The sequence below is a fragment of the Danio aesculapii genome, chromosome 2 (assembly GCF_903798145.1).
Source record: "Danio aesculapii chromosome 2, fDanAes4.1, whole genome shotgun sequence".
NCBI classification, from domain to species: domain Eukaryota; kingdom Metazoa; phylum Chordata; class Actinopteri; order Cypriniformes; family Danionidae; genus Danio; species Danio aesculapii.
In genome coordinates, this window is record NC_079436.1 from 6595500 (window position 1) to 6618850 (window position 23351).

Here is a 23351-nt window from a genome sequence, read left to right on the forward strand (position 1 = left end):
TACAGTGCACAGTTGAAATACAAAGTATCAACTTAATACATTTAGGATTTTTAGTTTTTGGTTGTATTTTTGTGAAAGGGTTATTTTCCTGTAGTTAAACAGAATATCTCTGGAAGCCTTGCTGCCAGTCTTTTGACAATTTTGAAGAGATTTTTATAGATTTTTTTTTTTATAACAGTGTATTTATTTTTAATGTCATGGATGCATTATAGTTTTGTCTTGTTCGAGATGCCACTGTTTTCCAGAAGTTATTCTCTATTTCCCTGGGGAGTGCACAAATTGATAAGGGAGTGCCATGGCTGAAAGCTTGTGAGAGAAAAGGGACAGGGGTTTGTGAAGGGTCGATTGTATCTCTGACTGCTGGTCTTTGAAAATCATACTGGGTCTTTGGGTTTAACTTTAAATTCCCCAGTAAAAAGGCGAAAAGAAAATGTGGAAGTGTTTGGAAACACAGGGGAATTGGGAAAAAAAATAACTGTTTAAAGAAATACTGTATATCCATCAAGTTCAGTTAAGATTATTGCAATTGTGTTTCAGATTGAATCATTTTAAATGGTTGGGAATTTGAATTTGTGGTATATATTAATGAAAGAATCAGTAATAATCAATCAGTAATCAGAATTAATGACGCGAAAGAAAGAGATCAAATTGTAGAGATCAAAGTTCTAATGTAATGTGAATGTCAGTAAGATGGTCAGTGGGTAAGACCATCCAATCATCAGATTCAAGACTGAACAAATGCCAGAGAGACATCCTGAATTTCTGAAGTGTCTTTTTTTTACCCTGAATAGAACATTCACATATTTATGAATGTCATCCGCAACGCTCCAATATGACAGTTCGATAGCATTACTCTAAAAACAGTCATCGCTCATGACAGTCCAGAATCCTTGGAGATATGCTATAGTTCTCTAGATGATCTCCTAAACCCAATTGTTTTTTGTCGACAAAAAAAAAAAACATCAAAAAATGTGCAGTGTTTCTTTCTTAGGCATTAGGCATGGGTATACAGTTCTGACGGTATGATAACTCTCTTTTATTTCACCTTCACCATATTGATCAGCTATATTCAGCTTTTCAACTTTCTGCAAATAAAGTGCGACTTTCACGAATGACAATACTGCTGGAACCGCCCTTCATCCTGCCTTAGCTCCTGCACCAGCCAGTGTTACTTGCTGTCGCTGTCTCCAAGCCAGAATGGTTTACTGCAGATAAATAGCCGCTATGGCAAAGAGTACACATTGCTTCTTGTTCATCTTTGCAATGGGGTATATCCACAACTAGTGTTTTTTCCCCTACTCATAAACTAACGGTGACTGTTTAATGTGACAATTTTCAATTTTATACCGTTCTTTTTAGAGTATCGATATTGTGATGTTAAAATAATCAGTCAAACACACTGAAGCATTCATTTAATTGTTCAAGTGTAAAACGAGATGAAAAGCTATTTACATACACGTACTGTCAGGATCAGCAGGCTAGCGCAGAAACTTGAAAATTGCATACAGTACAGTGGTCCCTTGTTATCCACGGGAGTTACGTTCTAAAAATAACCCACGATAGGCGAAATCCGCGAAGTAGTCAGCTTTCTTTTACAATTATTATAAATGTTTTGAAGCTGTAAAAGCCCTTACTACACACTTTCTACACTTTTCTCAGAGAGCATTAACATTCTCACATTTTTCTCTCTTGTTTAAACACACTCAAAGTTCAAACTTTGGTAGAAAAACAAGTCCAGTATTATAGAATGAAACCAAAGACCAAAAAACCAGTTGTCAGACGAAAACATTCATCGCTGTCAGCAAAAGGTTTATAAAGCTTTTTAGTTTTTGTGCGGATAATGTTGGTTTTTCACCGCCTTTGTTTTGCTTTCTTTTGTTAATATGGTTTAATTATCTTTTTCTTTCTTTCCTTCCTTCCTTCCTTCCTTCCTTCCTTCCTTCCTTCCTTCCTTCCTTCCTTCCTTCCTTCCTTCCTTCCTTTCTTTCTTTCAACATTGCTTTAATATGAGATTATCTCCCCATTTATGTGTAGTTAACTGGTGATCTGGGACCTTTAGCCAGGACAGATTACTGTGCATTTTTTAAAGAAAAGTTTTGTTGAATAAAAAGTGCATGTATACAGCTATGTTTTGCTTGTTTTGACACGTGTGGCTAATAAATAATTATTTATTCATTTTTGGTGTGGTAAGAGATGAATTTGGTAAATCCTTAATTTTGAGCCCTGAAAAGTAAGAAATATAAACTAATTGCAATGCCACACTATGAAACCACAGCCCATTTGCTCATGCTCTTTGAGCAAGCTCATTCATAACACACAAGAAAATTTAAATGAACAAGTAGGCATGTGGACATAACAAAATCCAAATTAAGTAATCAAGTAAATCAAAAGCATGTCAAAGTCATATTTATGCATATAAATAATATTTTCCCGACAACAAAATTGTGGCTAGTTAAAATGCTGAGTGGCTAGTAATGTTGGAAATCTACTAGCCACAGTGCCCGGTTATCAAAAAAGTTCATGTCAAGCCCTGGTCAGGAATATGTTGACGTAGAACTGATTTGCAGGGGGTGAGCAAGTTTCTGCTGGGGCTGTTTTCCTTTATTTAAACATTCCAATAACAGTTAACAATTGACTTACCTGATGAATAATTTCAGCAACTGGAAGTTGGTCCACATACGTAAAAGTTTCAATTTGTAGATCACCACTTCCAGACCTGTAGATAAAGAAAGAACGCATATAAGAAGAAAATAAGAACGGTTTTTACCAAAGACAAACTCTTCTTAAATGGACCATTTTCAATGTTTGCCTCCAATAACAACAACAAAATCCTATTTCCAGACTAAACAAATCACTTGTTTTGTCTTCTGTAAAGTTGAAGAGCTTTAATCTCGCAACATTATGCATTAGGATGAAGAAGCCAAGGCATCAGCATTGTACAGCTATCCCCTCCGTAATTGCCTACATTCTGTTTATTTGAGTGGTGGGACGAGTAAAGCTCAGAGACAGAATCAGATGAAAGAGTTTGCTTTAGCCCGTCTGTCTGTGCCTTCATGCATGATTGGCTTCTGAAATTAGACTGACTGTGATCTGGTGCCCAAAAATGAGGAAAAAAAAGAGGCACAGATAATGAATGAAGGAAAGAATTATGTTTCCATCTGAAAAGCTATAATTTAATTCTGCATAATACAAATCTGTGTATCTCCCTCAAGAAAAATAAAAGATGCATCCAGATTTAGCAGGAACAACACTATTTTATGTTTAGCAGGGCAAATGTAACAAATCCAGCTTTTTAGATATTCATTGGGTGATGTGGGGGTGGTGATTGACAGGTCATTTTAGAGATGCGTTCGCTATTGACTGAACAAACAGCAGACAAACAGAAAATTGTTTGCATGGGGAATGGAAGTTAACAAAATAATTGCAGCACATCCACAGCTAGGCACAGCCAACGAATCACTCCTGTATTTCAATGACCAGCCAATTCACAGACCACCGGCATGAGTCTTTTTTTCTATTAGTTGACAAAATAGCCTGTCATTCCAACCATGTATGGTGTAGGCATTCTGTACAGAACCGTTTGTTCTGTCTCAGTTCAAATGGCTGGACTTGAATTACTACAAAATGGAAAAGCAACGACAACACTGCTGGCTTATTTACTGTTAGGCTGCCGGCTATAACATCTACACACCAGCAATGTAGCAAGTAGCAATTTAACAAACAGTTTCGAATTTTGACAATTTATACTTTTAATTGTCATAACAAATAATTATATGATTTTTTTTTTTCATGTTTTCAGAAGAACATTTCAGTGGTGTTTACCAATGTAAAATATCTGATCCAGTGCCAATAAGCTACACTGCAATAAAATATCCTTTCCCAGTACTGGGTTGTGGCTGGAAGGGGATCCACTGCGTAAAACATATGCTGGAATAGTTAGCAGTTCATTCTGCTGTGGCGATCTCTAAAATAGAGACTAAGCTGAAGGAAAATGAATGAATGAATGTAATAAAATATCCATAAATTAAAATTTTCCATATTTTGTGATTCATGTTTTTATATTTTATTTTTCCCTTATTTATTTATGCTTTTAAATTGCATTATGGGACTCGTACTAGATATACTAGATAGAGTATACATGTTAAAGCATTGACTGACTTTCTGCACACCAAACAACAAAGTACCCAAGTTCTCATATGTGGGCGTAATTGACGTTCCATTTTTTTAAGATGTGCTACATTTAAACACGCTCACTTACGGTTTTTGGGTTTCCAGGTATGCATTCCAGGACCCAAGTCCATTAAGAAACTGTTCTGGGAACACTTTTTAATAACTGCGTACACACTATGAATCCTTTATTAAGCATTAGCAAATAGTTAATTCATCATTTGTTAAGGATAAACTCGACATTATACAGCAAGACACTAGTAAGCAGTTTATAAATACAGCTACACATGTTCTTGACTTGTATAATGTTTATGTATAATGTGCTTAATAATTGTATTGCATTATTTACAGACCATTTGTATTTAAGAGTAGTTGGTGTTTTTTAAGATCATTCAGTACAAGTAAGTAAATAATTAATAAACTATTCAAACCAACATTTATATCTTTTTATTCAGGCCTATAATAATGGTTACTATGGATGCTAATAAATGCTTTATTAACACAACATCAAGCAGTTTTGTAAACTAAATTGAGGACTATTTATGCTTTATAAATTCCCTATTAATGACAATTAGTTAGCCCAATTGAGAGAGAAGGACTCGATCCAGGCAACACTGATTAGTAGTGATGCTTGCCCTATGGCCCATTTCCACTGAGTGGTATGGTACGGAACAGTTCAGTATGCTTTTATGTCAGATTCCACTGTCAAAAGTTATCAAAAAGCAAATCGTACCATACAACTTTTTGGGTACCGTTTCCAAAGAGTACCTAGCACAACAAAAGGGCACCAAAAGGCAGAGCAAGACACGCAGCTGAACGCTATTGGTTTACAGAGAAACGTCACAAGCGCGTGCACAAGCCAAGAGAATGAAAACAAATTAAATGCCATTTTTAAAATACACAGCTGAGACATTACAGCGTAATACTATATACATATGACAGCGAGCCATGGTCGACCTGAGCTCAAACAAACCTTGCCATTGTCTTGATGAACAGCCACAAAGCCAAAAAAGGACAGAATCTGCTGTGTGTTCTGTGTTGCTGTTTACGAGGCCCTCTATGCGTGAGTGGTTTCACTTTCTCCAGAGAGCTAGTGATCACTCGCCATGCATGTATATTTGAAATAACGAACTTAAGCTCATAATAATTACATGCACGTGATTATTGAAGTGCTTCTGACATCCTTTCAAAACAAAAACTGACAAACACAAGAGTGACACGCAAAAAACCAAGGCGAAGCCCCAAAAAACAAAGGAGCAAATGATTGCTTCAGCAACCTATCCTCGCCTTTTGGACTGTTATGAACTCGGAAGGACGGATTTACTTTCTAACAAGAGGTTACATGTGCTGGTGAAGATTAAAGATGCAGATGAGAGATTTGCACTGACTGTATGTTTCATGAGGTTTTTAACCTAAATAAAGCCTAAATGTATGTTGTGTGAAGTTTTTCTGTAATTGGTAACATATCAGAGACTGTAAGGGTCTGAATGTATTCATAAATCTCACAATTAGTTTTTTTTTATACAATTGCAGACGTTACAGTAGGCTTTTTCACATTGATCTGCAGTTATAATCAAATTATGTTCATAGAAATGTTAGTTATTAAGTATTTATGTGCATAAAGCATCTGTTTTTTTTTGTGAGAGGTGCTTCTCATGATATGTGAACAACCTGTACAGCTTTACTTTGACATTTCCTCGATCGAGAATGACATCGACTGCAATTTTTTGTCCTACACCACACCTACCAAAAAGGTACCATTGGTACCCTTTGGCAGTGAAGACCCAAGCCTGATGAAGGTTTTATTTACTTAAAAACTTTCGAAAGTGCTTTATACATTACAGGTTGTGTCAAATCAGCTCAACCAAGCCCAAAACAGCAATGGCAAGAAACCCAAACTGAAATGGAAATGAAAAAAAAAAAAGGCTCAGTCCAGGGACAGCTCTTCTTGAGTCAAGCGAATGAAAAAAGGAGATCTGCAGTTTAGCCAACAGCAGATGTGACTTATCATTGGACTTGAGTATGATGAACGTCCTTCCTGATAAAGCTGCTGGTGCCATCCAGTCCTGGGATGAAACTTTCGAGCTGGCCATAGGGATCTGTCCTGATATGTGCCAGTGCAGCTAATGAATCATTTAAACTGACTCAAAATAATTCACCAACCTTCACTGCAGTTTTGCAAGTATCACAGGCCGCAAACTTTTAATCAAAGGCTTTTGGTAAATTTATATGAAAAATCATCAGAAGGTGTCAGAGTGTGTATTGAGAACACACTTTAATTTCCTTTATGCCCACACTGCACGTCCTGATTTATTTTTTATTTTGTAACATCACCTGACATTTAATTACTTTGAGACTTGAGACCCGCGCTATGCAGTCAACATCATCACCCTGGGCAAAGCTGAATTACAATACAATCTCGTAAAGAGTGGGCACATATCATAAAGACGAGTGGGGAGTCTATTAAACCGTCCTCCTCGGTAAAACTTAATTTACCTAATGGAAACCCTCTGATACAGTCGCAGAGCCTGCAGAGGAAAGGAGGCGGAAAACAGGAAGGCTACAAAATGGTTTAGCTTCGTCACGCCTCTATTGTCACAATACAGAGAGAAGTCTCATAGAGGAGGAAAATAAGGTTTCCGTTGCTTTTATACACACGGGGAGCATAATGTACTGCGTTGTACAATGTTAAACGCAATGAGAGAGTTGAGCTTAAAATTAATATGCTGTCATCTTTAAAGGATTAGTACTCTTCCAGAAAAAAATCTTATATTCATCCCCAAAAACCCAGCCGAGTCGAATGTTATCACTCGATTGAATGGGTGTTATCAGTGGTTATCAACTGACAGATATGGGCCAGTAGGGCCCTTCTGTGCCTACTAGTCAAAGACGTGAAAGTAATGCAATTATAATTTTAACAACAAGATTAACATCAACCTGTTACAAATGATCTGTATGTGTAAACAAGACACTAACAACCGTTTAAGAATTCTGATCAAATGTGAAAATTCAGTTCTGCTATATCCTCCCATGTTACAGTGTGTGTTTGCATGTAAATCATCTACAAATAATTGTAAAGAGGATTACTTTAAGCTGAAAAACAGTCATTCTTTAAAAGTGTCTAAATAAAGAATGTGATCTTAAGGGATTTCCGATTTTGTATTTTATATAAATGTGGTTTTACCAAACATACTCATTTTTTAAGAGACAAAAAACTACAGTGACATAAATTCTGCTTTATTCCTCACCAAGTTATTGTATATTAGAAGAGAGGACCGGCACTGCAACACTTTGAGCTTTATTTTAATTATCTGCAGCAGGGAAGATAAGTATTGAACACGCCACCATTTTTCTCAGATAACATATTTCTAAAGGCACTGTTGACTTGAAATTTTCCCCGAATGTTGGTAACAACCAAAGGAGTCCAAAGAAAACAAATCTAATTTACAAATGAAGTTATGCATATGATAGAAGGAAAAAGTGTTGAACACATGAAGAAAGGGAGGTGTAGAAAGGCAGTGAAAGCCCAGACAGCAGCTGAAATCTCTTAGTAGTTATTCAGCAACCCTCTGTCCTTCGTCATTGTAAATTAACATTAGCTGCTTCAGTTCAACATTTAGATTTTCAGTGTGCTAAAGATGAAACCAGAGTGGACATTTCAGCAAGACAATGATCTAAAACACAGCCAAGAAAACTCTCAAATGCATTCAGAGAAAGAAAATCAAGTAGTAGAATGGCCCAGCCAATCACCTGATGTGAATCCAATATAAAATACAAATTATAGATCAGATTTGATAGACAAGAACCACAGAACCATCGAGGTTTTTACACTTTGATAAAGTCTGTGAAAAACTCACACCTGAGCAAAGCATGTGACTTCATTCTCCATATGAGAGGCGTCTTTAAGCTGCCATCAAAAAAAAAAACTCTTATATAAAGTGTTAAATATGTTTCAGTAGTTCATTACTTTCTCCGTCATTTCACTGTTATTTTACACTTAACTTATTTTTCAGATTTTTTTTTTGTTTTGTTTTATTTTTATGTTTGCATTGTTTGGGTTTTTTACCAAAATTTGGTTCAATTCCATGTTAACATCTCCCAAATATTATTAAAAACATGACGTGTTCCCCGCTGTAAGTTCATGGTCTAAAGCATGGTCTAAGGCACAAGTGCACTTAGGGTGTGTATGCATCTACTTTTGCTATTTTAAAGAAGGGAAAAGTGATCTGCATGCCTGGCGCATGGTCTAAAAGGGTTGTCCTTATTCTCTTAATTCTCTTAAGGGTTGTCCTTGTTCTCTTAATGAGCACATCAACTGCATGACTGACTTCCCTGGGATGCGAATGGCATGTGGTGATTTAAACCACATCTAACTCCAGAGGAGGAGATGATGACCAAGACGTGCCATGCAGCAAAAACATACACCCATTGTAGTTGATGTATGCTATCGTTCACTTTTTTGTTGTTTGTTCAAACTATTTATTTAAAATGAGCTGAAACTCAATTCTTGAGATTTTGTTGGGGCAACTTAATTGTTTTATGTTCAATCTACTTAAATTTGTAAAAAATTGTTAATTCCTTCATGTTGTCCAAACACAAATAAATTGTGTGGAGCACAGCATTTTTTACAGTGTTGGCATCTTGTCCATACTGACCAACAGATGCTTGGCCTGCGGCAGCAGAAGCAGCAGCAAAAAAACTACTGCAAAAAACGCTGCCAGGAGCTTCAGGCACAAACCTAATGCTTGCATGCTTGCTGCATACAATAGTTCAACTCGTACTGGAGTCAACAGTTGGCCCACACGCCCCAAAAAAGACAAACATTGACCCATCAGATTGATAGCTAATCAATGTGAGTCATGGAGCAATGCATATCTTAGGACTCAGGTGTGTAGTCAGTGCTGAAGTGGTCTCATAAGAAGAAACCTGATTGGCATAAAAATGGCTGTAGACCAAATATGGAATGGTTTAAAGGCTAAATTATAATTCTGTGTCAAGCGATACCTTACACATAGTCAAGCACTTATACTTTGGTGTTCTGTTTGTGTTGCTCTGACATTAACCCTTCTGAAATGCTAGCTGCCAGTGGCGTTTCTATGCTTCTATGTTCCTCAATGTTCAGTTTGTTTGCGGATGTTTTGAGTTTACACCAAAAATGCATGAAATTCAATCTCACTGTAGATGTAGCTCAAATTCAAGAAAGAAAAAGGCAGGAACCAGCAGACGTGCAACAATTCTAATCATAAAGTAGACACGAGACAAAAGTATCCATCAGGAGCTCCTCCACAAGACTTGACACTTGTTAAACACTCATGTCACCAGGCTTGCTCCTCTCCCACGGGTCTCGGCCACACCTACATTCATCACTGTGATCAAGCCAACCAATCACAGCTCTTGAACTACGAATCACCACAACATGTAGTTAAATGCAAAGGCTGCACACATTCAACTTATAAATCAGATTTAAAACTGCTGATTAGAGCTGAAATTGAGCCTTAAAAGTTAGCCCTGACAGGGCCCAACCAACAAGAACATCTTGATTGAAAACTTTTTTAATCTCCAACCTGTTTACAGCCCAACATTATTCAACTGTGCACATGCACACAGTCAAAAATGAATAAATTATGTTAAAACGTATAAATTACTCATGGATAAATAATAGGCTAACGTTACTCTGTAAGTCCTGTATAAGATCGTAATATATCAGCACGTTTACATTACCTACAAGTTCATTATTCTCAATATGCACATGGTCAAAACGTTTGCACACCTGACCTTGCTTTAGTTGCGTGTGCAATCAGAACATAACTGCTAGAGGAAAGCCTCAGTTACACCTCATGATCCATTTTCACATCTTTCTCTCATTAATCAAAACTCGTTTACCACACAAGCCAAGCGCAAGCACAAGCCAGTGTAAAATGGTCAAAATTAAACCTGAATCTGACCAAACCCATCCAGTTGGGTTTAAGTAAAGATCTTCATCTCTACGGCTGATTTACCTCTGATTGAGTTCAGACAGAACTGAATGACTGGGCATGCTCCACATGTTGACCGAGTCTAGCACCACCCCGAGAAACGAAATGTTGTGTACAAGAAGAGAGCTTGCTCTTTTCCCAATTGACCTGAAGCCCCAAATGGCCTGTTTTTTATACTGATCTCAACACTGAGCTATGGGTTAGCAGCACTCACATTCAGGAGTGGGTCGAAATACAACATATAATAGGCATAAGGAAAGATACAGATAGAAAAGATGAACACAAATGCTTAGAAGATAAAGCAAAATAAAACACTGTTAGATCAGAACAACTCTACAGCTAAAACCACTCACTTCAGTTCACAACTCTTTCAGAAGAGATACATCAATTCTCAACTTAGTATCTGTTATGTCTAATTTATAATATGGAAGACTTCCTTACAAAAACCCATGATTTCAGTTCAGAGCGATGCGCTTTTTATAGCTTCAAAAACTGAAGCTGGGGCAATCTAGCATATTATTTAATAACTCAGATTGTCTTTGATCAAACAAATGAAGCTTTGGTGAGCATAAGACACACATTAAAGAAATCATCTGTATTCATATTATTCAGTATTTTTGACAGGCAGTGTTTACATAAATATTCCATAAGCCATATTTGGTATATTTAACATATCACATAATCTTTTATGACGCTTGGGAACTCAACAATGAATCGATGGTAATTTTTGATTGATTTTTCAAAGAGGGTTCAGTCAAAGCTGTCTTCTCCTTAGCAGAAAGAGAAGACGTTGTTTCCTCATGACAGACATGCGCTGCTCCAGATTTGACACAACTAGTCCACACTGTCACAGGCTCAGGCAAGTGTGTGCAAGGTGACCAGGCATTAGAAAGAAGACACATGTCCTTGTCAAGGCAGTGAGATGGTAAAAGAGAACAGGTTTTAGGGTGGGATGGTAGTAGCAGCCATGCGTGACAGCTATAAGACATTAAGAGACAGGGGACAGAGACCTTCCCTTAGGTGCGTATGCTGACATTTCACCCACAGTTGTGCCAGTATAGTGAGTCATGACAGCCTACGACAATGGGGGAAAAAAAGGATACTTCCATTTCCCAAAGCAACAGTCAGTGTTAGAAACTAGCTCTGTTTGACAGCTTGCGCAGTGCATAGGCTGATGAACTGGTGAACTACTTTATCCGGTCTGTGTGAAATACATGTACTTAAAACATAAGGACAAAATGAAAGGTTTTTAGCATTATTTTTATTCCAGACATCCTTGTTGCAATACTTAAATTTGCAATGAAACAAACAAAAAAAAAGGCATCAGATCTTGTATTGGACGTTTTAATGCAGTGTTTCTCAACCATGTTCCTGGAGGACCACCAACACTGCATGTTTTGGATGTCTTATTTGTCTGCCACACATTACAGGTGCTACGTCCCATTTCATATACTATGTATGTATATACTTTGTAAAGGTACAGTATACTTTTGAGTGTGTAACAGAAGAGTATGCAAGCTTTGGAACCAACTTCTCATTAACAGACCGTTATGTTGCTTAGTTACATCCCCTTTTAATCTCGACAAATCATCCACATTTCTTTCATATTTAATTTCCTCCCTTATTGGAGAAGCAGCAGCAAGATAATCTGCCATTCGCGAGTCTTTCATGCAAAGAAATCTCCTCAGGTCTTTGGATAATTATGCGTTCAAAAGTTAATGTCCAACCACAACTTGATACAAGTTCACATTGATGTTGCAGATGAAATATAACATGGAAAATGCAGTTTAAATATGTTCCAGTTGGCTAGATATTGATTTACAGTCTATCAAACAACTTTACCCAAGCCTCTCTACTTGATGATTGGTCTTACATGTCTGCCATATTTGTAGTTTGTTTACACTTTTCGCCCGAGCTTGTAGTTCTAATCAATTTCACGTCCAACGAGCAATGTACTGTGGCAATATTATCGGATAGAGTATGGGCGCTTCTACACTTGGAATATTTACCAGAAATAGTAGACCATTCGGGAACCTTTGGCTTACTCTTTTCAACATACTACAGTTTGGGACATACTACTTCTATTTTTGAATATATTTAGATAGATAGTATGCGAATTGGGATGCAGTCAGGTCTTCCAACCTCTGCTATCGAGCTGATGAGCTGAATCAGGCATGTTTGGTTAAGGAGACATGGAAAAAGTGCACAGCTGGTGGTCATCCAGGAATGTGGCTGAGAAACACTGTTTTAAAGTACAAGTAAAAATGGGTTATTGGGGGAAAAATGTGGGAATGTGGTTTTATCCAACTAATGAGTGAATGCAGAAAAAATAACAGCTAAAGGAGAGCCATCATTCAGTTGTAAGAAAGGGATGTTATGTAAGCAAACTAAATCTGTAAAATTGGGATACATCATTAGAGAAATGCCTGGCCTTTCACTGGACATTTGAGTCATTCATACATACATATATACATACATATTTATACATACATACATACATACATACATACAGTACATACATATATATATATATATATATATATACATATATATATATATATATATATATATATATATATATATATATATATATATATATATATATATATATATATATATATATATATATATATATATATATATATATAGTGCTCAGCATAAACAAGTACACCCCATTTGAAAATGAAGATTTTTATCCATTTCTTATATATATTATATATTTTTATATATTATATATTTTGGTGTATATGAACAAAACAGATATAATGAACAGATATATTCATTAAAATAATATTTTAGTCACCAAATACCTTTAGAAATAGTAAGATAATACATTTAAATTTATGCCAAATACTAAAAACTGCAAGACTGCTTAATAACATTTTATTATATTATTTTGCTTCTCTTGATTTTTGCTCTTTTTAAAACTTTTATTTAATTTTCCATGGCTTCAGTACTGACTAATCTGATGTATATGCACAAATATGGATAATATCATTTAAATGAGAGATTTGTGAGGGGAGATTTGTGTCATATATGCTGAGCACTGTATGCATATTAACACGCACACAGACATAAGGTCAAATAGGTAATAGTCAATTTTAGGTAAATATACGCATTTAAAAAAATCTTTATTTTTCTTTTTATGCTAAATTTAATCTAACAGATATTACATTTATGTGGAAATGTTACACAGCCTCATTGAAACTTCTGTAATAGTTTTTAAAAAAGAAAAAATCTAATTAACTGGTCTTTTATGCCATGTGAGGATATTAATACATACAATCCAAAAATACTGGTTTAGTGTAAGTGGCAATTTTTATTGTTCACCAGTTGTTCAAACTGATCCCATCATATACGAATAATAATCATATGAATTTAAAATCATCATGATGATTTTTGAAAATTTAAAACGCTATTTTTGAAAGCCATAAAGATATTGTGAATCATCATTCTCAGTAACATAAGCTTCCTTCTGCCCTTTAAACAGTATCATTTTTGCTGTTATTTTCAGTACATACAGTATGACAATGGCTTTTTAGAACAATTTTGCTAAATTACATTATGTCCACTAACAAATTATCTTTGAATATTACAAACACCAGTATTTTTTTCAATTTTTTTCTTATTTTTAACAATGACAGTAGTTATTAATGAAATAAATATGCAATTAATTTAGGAAAAACTGGTGCTTAAAAAAAAACAAACTCAAATGTACATACGCTTTATAAACCTAATATATACTGACACAGATACCTCCACAACACCGGCTGCATTACAATTATCCTGACAATGAAGAAAATCTGCTACATTTTTCAGCATAATTCAAGAAATACTACTGCCATCTTGTGGAAAGCATTTTTAACAACACACACACTGCTATTTTACAGCTCAAATACATGTCCTCAAATAGTAAAACTCCTCCACAACCCCCCAAATTATGCATGACATTTAAAATACATACATATAATATGATGTAAATATTCAATTTAATTAATACAGATGTTTTTCCAAAGTAAATATCAAAATAAAGCAAGGATGATGTTGTATTTAATAATAATAATAATAATAATAATAATAATAATAATAATAATAATAACAATAATGTATTAATAATAACAACAACAATAATAATAATAATAATACATATAAACAATACTACTACTACTACTACTACTACTACAACTACTACTACTACTACTACTACTACTACTACTACTACTACTACTACTACTAATAATAATAATGATAATAATAATAGATATAAAACATATTAATATTAATGTATATTATTATTATTATTATTATTATTATTATTATTATTATTATTATTATTATTATTATTATTATTATTATTATTATTTCTAATTATATTGTTTAAAAAGAACTGAGGATAGGAGAAAAAAAGTAAAAAATATAAATAAATAAATAAATAAATAAATAAATAAATACATAAATAAATAAATAAATAAATAAATAAATAAATAAATAAATAAATAAATAAATAAATAAATAAATAAATAAATAAATAAATAAATAAATAAATAAATAAATAAATAAATAAATAACAAGACTGTGTATCACTGTATATACATCAGAATATAGCAAAATCAAGACAAAAATCTAAAGACCAGAAAGGGATAAGGGGGAAAACAGTGATTATACTTTGGTGTATAACGTAAAATCGCACTGACAGCTATTTAGATGATCTCACGATTTTTCCTGTATATTGAAATGTCATATTCCTTTCAGCCCTCCAAAGAAAAGGTCAGCTAGAGCAGCACATAGACAAATGCAGTCATCTGCCTGTCTACATTCTGTCCTCTTGTGCATTTCCTCTCGTTTGTCTACTTTAAAGCAATTGAAACCGTTTGTGGCTACTTTATTCACTGTGAGCTTTTGAATGACATGTAAATAATTTAGCTAACAAGCGTTTATGTGGGAACGCTTTGCTAAATGCGTTTAGCATGAGTGATGTTTTTTGAATGCTAGTGCTTTTTAAGAGAGCACATAGTAGACTTGACATAATATCTTGACATTAGAAAGAAATTGTAATTGAAATTGAAGAGCTTTGTAAAGAAAGTTGAATATATTTCAAACCTGTGTGAAATGCAAACAGTCTTGGGTTTCTGCAAGCTTCACCAAGTCAAATTTAAGACTTTAAGACCTTTTTAAGAACATGAAGAATGAAATTTCAGACTTATATAGGGCTAGATACACTGAAAAAAGTGTGCATGCAAAACTGTTGCAAACATTTTATTTGTGTTGAATTTAAACAAATTAAATTGAGCAATGTTCAACTTAATTTGTTTGTTTAAATTCAGCCCAAATAAATTGTTTACAATAATTGTTTAAAAAAATTGAGTAAATCCAAGTAATCATCTTTGAATAATTTTTTTTAGTGTACTAAGTATTTGTTACAGCCAAGCAAAAAAATAAATCGTATTAGTAATTTCTTAGCCACATTTTTGTTCAACATAACTTAAAAAAAGAAAAAAAAAACTCAATTAAAAAACCAAATGTTTTCACAACAGACTACCGTTACACACTGTAAAACCCAACAGTCAACTTTATCAAATGAAATGAGTGTAGTCATAAAATTGATTGAAAGTTAATTCTACTCATTTGAAAAGCGTTTTGAACTCAGTGTTGAAGGTAAAGAGTTAATTAAATAGCTCATTCCTTCAACTTAAATGGAGTAAGTTCACAGTACTCATATAGATTAGCTTTTTAACTCAAATGGTTTGTAGCAATTGATTTCCTCAAATATTTTCAGTTGCCTTAATTTATTTGTTTTTTACAGTACTCAGTTGGTTTGAGTTCTTATTATTAATTGGGATTTACTGTGCTCAAACTGCTTCATTTACTCAAATGGAGTAAGTTTTCAGTACTCATTAGGATTAGCTTTTGAAATTAAATGGTTTGTTGTAATCGGTTTCCTCCATTGTTTTGAATTAACTTTTGGGGTTTTACAGTGTATATATTAATCATGAGTAGTTTTGCTAAAAGTTTTATTGAGATGTGTTGTTGGTGATTGAATGTGTTTTGGATCGACTGGGTAGCTTTACATAAACAAAGGAAAATGAAGGCCCGTTTAAAAAATGTAAGACCTACAAGACAATATTTCAGTGAATTTAAAACTTTTTAAGGCCTAAAACATTTCAAATGTTTTTTTAAATTTAAGACATTTAGTCATTAATATTTTTTCTTCTGGAGAAAGTTTAAAAACTATTTTAAGGTCAATATTATTAACACCTTTAAGCAATATTTTTTTTTGATTGTCTACAAAACAAACCATCCTTAAACAATAACTTCCCCAATTAACCCAGTTAAGCCTTTAAATGTCACTTTAAGCTGAATTCTAGTATCTTGAAAAATATCTAGTCAAATATAATGTACACTACCTGACAAAAGTCTTGTTGTTGATCCCAGTTGTAAGAGCAACAAATAGTAAGTTCACTTCTAGTTGATCATTTGGAAAAGTGGCAGATGAAACCGATGAAATATCTGTTGAACTGCATCCCAATCATCTCAAATACTGCAGAAGGTCTATTGAATCCCACATGGACCCAAGATTATCCCAGAAATCAGTCAAGTTTGGTGAAGGAAAAATCAATGGTTTAGGGTTACATTCAGTAAGTGACATACTTTTGTCTAAGCAAAGTCAGACCTTACTGTCCTAATTAAATAATTAAAAATCAAAGCTTGATCATATTTTATTTTGGTAAATTAAGCATAATATAGAGGTCTTTGCCTTACATATGAGCCACTTCTGATACCAAAATGATCAATCAAGTTATTTATTGTTATTCCTAAAACCTGGATAGGTGACTTTTGTCAGGTAGTGTACTGTCACATTGGCCAAGATTAAAACTATTGTGCTCAGAAATGCGTTTAGAAAAAGTCTTCTTTCTGTTAAACAGAAATTAGGGGAATATACAGGGGGCTAATAATTTAGGAGGGGTAATAATTATGACTTCAACTCTATATTACAGTCCTGAAGCTTTATTGTTATTGGAAGTGATTAAGTTTTTAAATATTAGTAGCAGTTTTAGTCATATTTATCATCCTGGAAACCTGTGTGACTTGACTTTGGCAGATATTTGCAGTAACCATGGTGACCACATTGTGTAATATCATTAACGGGTCATTAGAAGAGTCAATATCACTAATGAGGTTTTTAATAGCGAACAGCCACAATGCTTCCAACACTTAATTAAACGAGACCATTTGGTCTGGAACATTTCAAATGGGTTAATTAAAGCTTCTACTCAGGCCACTAAACAATCATTTAAAATACTATAATTATAATGAGACCAAAGAAAGGGAAATAAATATTGCGGTATAATATATTTCCACTAGCTTCCAGGACTGATTGATTTTTGCTGTTTATCAAGCTACTAATCAGTATTATAAAAAGGGCTATACAAATAAGGTATACACAGATGAAGTCATAATTATTATCTCTCCTGTTAAACATTAATTCTTTTATATTTTTATAACTTCTATATAAGTTCTGTTTATCAGTGAGAATTTTTTTTTGTACCAACAGTTAATAACTAATTTCTAATAGCTGATTTCTTTTATCTTCGCCATGATGTAAAGAGGTAAAGAGTTAATTAAATAGCTCATTACTTCAACTTAAATGGAGTAAGTTCACAGTACTCATATAGATTAGCTTTTTTAACTCAAATGGTTTGTAGCAATTGATTTCCTCAAATGGTTTGAGTTGCCTTTTTTGTACCAACAGTTAATAACTAATTTCAAATAGCTGATTTCTTTTATCTTCGCCATGATGTAAAGAGGTAAAGAGTTAATTAAATAGCTCATTACTTCAACTTAAATGGAGTAAGTTAATGTTAAACATTAATTCTTTTATATTTTTATAACTTATATATAAGTTCTGTTTATCAGTGAGAATTTTTTTTTGTACCAACAGTTAATAACTAATTTCTCATAGCTGATTTCTTTTATCTTCGCCATGATGCATAATATTTTATTAAATTTATATTTTATTAAACATTTTTCAAGATACTAGTATTGTGTTTTCAGAAAGCCCCTATTTTACATTAAAAAAGGTCATATTATGGTTTTGGAGGTCTCCAACAACAGGTTGATGTGCATGCAAGGTCAAAAACATTATCATTGTGTTATAATATGCATTTATTTTGACTTAATTATCCTAAAGACTCCTATATGATTTGTTTAGTGATTCATTTGTTCCCGAACCCCTCCTTTGCGTGAGGCTAATCTGCGCTGATTGGTCCGATGACACAGTCTATTGTGATTGGTCAGCTGGGTTCAGCGCGAGATAGACAGAAACATCCACCATGGTTATGAAGTAGCATAAAGTATGTGAAAGTCCAATGCAGGAATGCAATAAAGCATTGCAGTTAAACACCAGCATATTACTCTACTCTTACCCTAAGCCCAATAACAACACACATTCAGTATTAATACACACAGTGGCAAAAGTTGAAATATTTTGAAAATTGACCATGCCGCGCATGAAGAACAGCTAATGGTGGCCATATAAGGTAAACGGCAGAGGATCGCAAGTTCAGAAACACTTTTAAATCAATAAAGGAATAAGCACACGTCAACGTCACAATGTTTTCAATGTGGTTTTGGACGCAATATGTGAATAGCCCCATACAGATTTAACCTGAGACCTACAATACAAGCACTGATCTCTATAAGTGATTATAAGTCGCACGGAGCGATTACAACGTACAACACACAATTAAATACATATTTTGCTAACTACAGGAAACGAGAAGAAACTGGTCTATATGAACCGCAACAGTTACTGACAAAGTCCCTTACATAATAGTCTCTGCTGCTCCTTCATACAGCAGGTCTGTTACTTCAGTACCACTCCTGCTGGGTGTTTCTCTGCACCCGATCACTCCCACTATTCACTCTGTTTACCCGCTGTCTGCTAAAAAGTTTTGTTCACTGACTGTTTCCCGTGAATTAAGATAGAAAAGCTGAACGCTCTCTCTTTGCTTAGTTTCATTCAGTACGATGGTGCTGATAAGTGAAACGGAATCATAATAAAATAATATAGAAATCATAAATAAAAATGTGTTGTTGCCTTGGCAATGCAAGCATAATGTAAACAGAAGTAATTAATACTTTTAAAGTGCTCAATTATTAAGATGTGTTGACAATTATTATTTGCATAATTGGTTGAGACTGTTGAGTCGAGATGTAAAATAGAAAAAGGGGAAATTTAAGCTTTTTTTTTTCTTTATTTTCTTGAGCAATTTATTTGAACATCCAATCTTCAAAATACCCTACTTTTATTTAATTAATGCGAGAACATGCAAATCTACAGTCATACATGTGAAGCTGTTGCACTCTCAGGTGTTTGCTACCCAATAAATATGTTTTTTGTTCTTTGAATTGTTCTTTAGGCACGTTTTTTCTAAGGATAGCACAAACTGTATCGTACCGAAACCGTGACCCTAAAACCATGATAACAGCCAAACCATGAGTAGATTGAACAGTTGCACCCCTAAAATATATACAATTGAAGTCAGAAATATTAGACCTCCTTTGAATTTATTTATTTTTCGCTTTTTTAAATATTTCCCAAATTATGTTCAAATGAGCATGGAAATTTTCACAGTACATCTGATCATATTTTTTCTCACTTATTTTATAAGTCTTATTTGTTTTATTTCAGCTAGAATAAATTTATTAAGACAATTTTAAGGTCAAAATTATTTTCCCCTTTAAGCTATATATTTTTTCGATAGTCTACAGAACAAACCATCGTTATACAATAACTAACCTAACCTAGTTAACCTAATTAATCTAGTTAAGCATTTACATGTAACTTTAAGCTGTATAGAAATTTCTTGACAAATATCTAGTAAAATCTTATTTACTGTCATCATGGCAAAGATAAAAAATGAGTTATTATCACTATTATGTTTAGACATGTGTTAAAAAAATCTTCTCACCATTAAACAGAAATTGGGGGAAAAAGTTTAAGGGAACTAATAATATTCATTCATTCATTCATTCATTTATTTTCCTTCGGCTTAGTCTCTGATTTATCAGAGGTCACCACAGCGGAATGAACCACCAACTACTCCAGCATATGTTTTATGAAGCAGATGCCCTTTCAGCTGCAACCCAGTACTAGGAAACACCCCTACACACTCTCATTCTCACACACACTCATACACTATGACCAATTTAGTTTATTCAATTGACTTAAAGCGCATGTCTTTGGACTGTGGGGGAAACCGGAGCATCCAGAGGAAACCCACGCAAACACGAGGAGAATATGCAAACTCCAAACAGAAATGCCTACTGGCCCAGCCAGGACTGAAACCAGCGACGTTCTTGCTGTGAAGCAACGGTGCTAACCACCAAAATAAAACGTACAAGACTTTCTCCAGAAGACAAAATGTTATCAGAAATACTGTGAAAATGTCCTTGCTCCCTTAAAAATCCCTTATCATTTGAAAAAGATTAAATATTTTGCCCTCAACTGTGCATGGAAATTAGGGGTGTAATGATACAATATGTATAACACACTATACAAGATTTTACATTTTTATATTATATAATAAAAATAACAATGAACCATTGATTACGGATTTCAGCTAGTGGACTTCACGTTCGTCAAAGCACATGGCAATGAAGACAGCAGAATAAAAATAGTCCAAATCTGCTGAATTATTAATTACGTTAGATGCATGTGCTAGCACTGTCACTAACTAGGGTACTCTGTTACAAGGCTAGTCTTTACTGGAAACATTGGACATGTGGCATTTCTCTTGCAATCCAAACCATTAAATTTACCATTAAATACAGTGGTTGAAATCAGTGTGTTGTCTCTGAAACTGTTCACTTTGATTTGTTCTTATGGAGTTCACTCATTCACACATTCACTGAATCAGTTTAAGACAAATGGTGCACACAGTAGTAAAAAAATCAAGTAAAAATACATAGTAAAAAATGCTATAGATGTTGATGGTCACAGTTTTCCCGCTGTCTTGAAAGATGAAAGAACATTTGGAACAAGTAGAGGTTGAGTAAATTATAACATATTTCATTTTTGGGTGAACTATCCCTTAAATTTTTGTTTGGAAAAGATTTGAAACAAGATGAGTGTGAAGACACGATGACAGAAATGCATAGTTACACACCTAGAGACGATTATTGAGGAAATTACATCTACAGTACAAATTCAGTTTCAAGTTGTTTTTCAATGCACAAGTCTGATAAACAGGATAATTCTTGTCCCCACACACACAATACAAAATACACAAATTAATGTGTTTCAGTAATTAAGCTTTTAGTGACTATAAACAGACCCCTAAGTATTTCAAGATTTTTTTTGTGATTTCTTGCAATAAAAATGACTGATTTTGATGCGGTAATTCCTAGAAATTTGCGGACAATTTTGCGATTAAAAAAATATGTAATGTAAAAATAATCTTATTCACCATATTAGGTAGCCTACTATGATAGATGTGCAATCTGAAACAATGACAACGACACAAATTATAAAAATAAAGCTTCTTTATTTTGGTCTCTTGTCAAGACGATATCTAAAACGGTAGGGATTAAGTCAAAGGAAGTTTGTATAACTCTTATTTTTATCCACAATCTTTTTGTTCTCTCTCAGATTTCACTCCTGGAGCATCTGACATCATGTACCTCACACATAGGACATGCAGGATTCCCCTAACATAATACACATAAAACACAGATTGCCATAAAAATTGTCAATGGCAATCGCAATTGTGGCAAATGGCAATTGTCAGTTTCTCTCGTTAACTGCAGGTAAAAAGTTAAACGAAATAATTTATCGATTTGACGCACATCATAATACCAGTCATACATGTAAAGCACCAATAAAGTTCTTCAATTCAGTTACGTCCAGCGGCCGTCATCTGTGAACCAATCTCCATCTGTTTGTTCCATTGCTCCGTTTATTAGATGTTTGCTCCAACTTTTGCAGTCTGAAGTGCATCAAACGCACAAAATTTGCACAACGTGATGTCTACATCTCATCTTTGCTATGGCTTCACATCACTCGCGCTTCATCCGTGCCTGCTTGCTACACAAGCTGAACCTCCCACCCCATGTAATGTAACGTAATGATTGTGAGAGCGCAGGTGAGACGTCAAATTCAGCACATGCGCTGCGTATGTAAAGTCTATAAGTCACGCAAAACAAATAATTGCTAACTGAAATAAATATAATTTGATTATGTGGTTTAGAATTGGATATTTAATGAGATTATTTACATTTTTTTACAATTATTTTGCGTTTAAATTAAGAATTTTGCAAGTTCGCAAAATTTTTTGACTTTTTGTTGATTTTCCGTTGGATCCAGCGATCACGGAATCGTGCAAAACCAGGGGGTCTGTATAAAAGACAGTATATTGTAAAGTAAATAATTTGCCCTCCTGTATTATTTCCTATAATATTTTTTCATCTAGAGAAAGTCTTATTTGTTTTATTTCAGCTAAAATAAAAGCAGTTTTTAATTTCATTAAAACCTTTTTAAGGTCAATATTATTAGCCCCCTTAAGCAATAATTTTTTTTCGATTGTCTACAGAATAAAGCGTCATAATACAATGATTTGCCTAATCACCCTAATTTGCCTAATAAACCATCATTAACTTAGGTAAGCACTTTAGGCTGAATACTATCTTGACAAATAACTAGTAAAATATTATGTATTGTCATCACGGCAAAGATAAAAGAAATCAGTTACTACAAATGAGTTATTAAAACTATTATGTTTAGAAATGTGCTGAGAAAAAAATCTTTCCATTAAACAGAAATTGGAGAAAAAAAATATATACAGGGGGGCTAATAATTCAAAAGGACTAATAATTCTGACTTCAACTATAATCCCACCTTGTGTTCTATAAAATCCAGCACTGAATTGGCTAATTTACTACATCAGATGCACTATATTTTCCCAGGAAGCAGTAATCGGTGTATAATCATTTACATAGTCTGTGGTCTACTTACCTCTGCACTGGTGACTCTACAGGACACGTCAGACTGATTGTGTCCTTGGTGATCTCCACTTTCCGGACACTTCCGAAAAAGTCTGTGATGAGGACACTCCCCGGATCCCTTTGGAACAGGTCAGTACGGTGGCCCGGAGTGGAGACACACTGACTTTGTGGGCACACTTTAAACTGAAACAAATGCGCAACTATCAG

At 34.2% G+C, this 23351-nt stretch overlaps 1 protein-coding gene across 1 annotated transcript in view; it reads right to left on the minus strand.

Annotated features, from left to right (window-relative positions):
- Positions 1-23351, minus strand: part of pigk (phosphatidylinositol glycan anchor biosynthesis, class K) — a 76893-nt gene that overhangs the window by 24208 nt on the left and 29334 nt on the right. Inside the window, exons 9-10 of the mRNA XM_056471771.1 lie at positions 23155-23327; positions 2641-2716 (exon numbers count right to left, since the gene is read on the minus strand). Of these exons, the coding sequence (XP_056327746.1) occupies positions 2641-2716; positions 23155-23327 (249 nt within the window). The remainder of the gene's footprint in view (positions 1-2640; positions 2717-23154; positions 23328-23351) is intronic.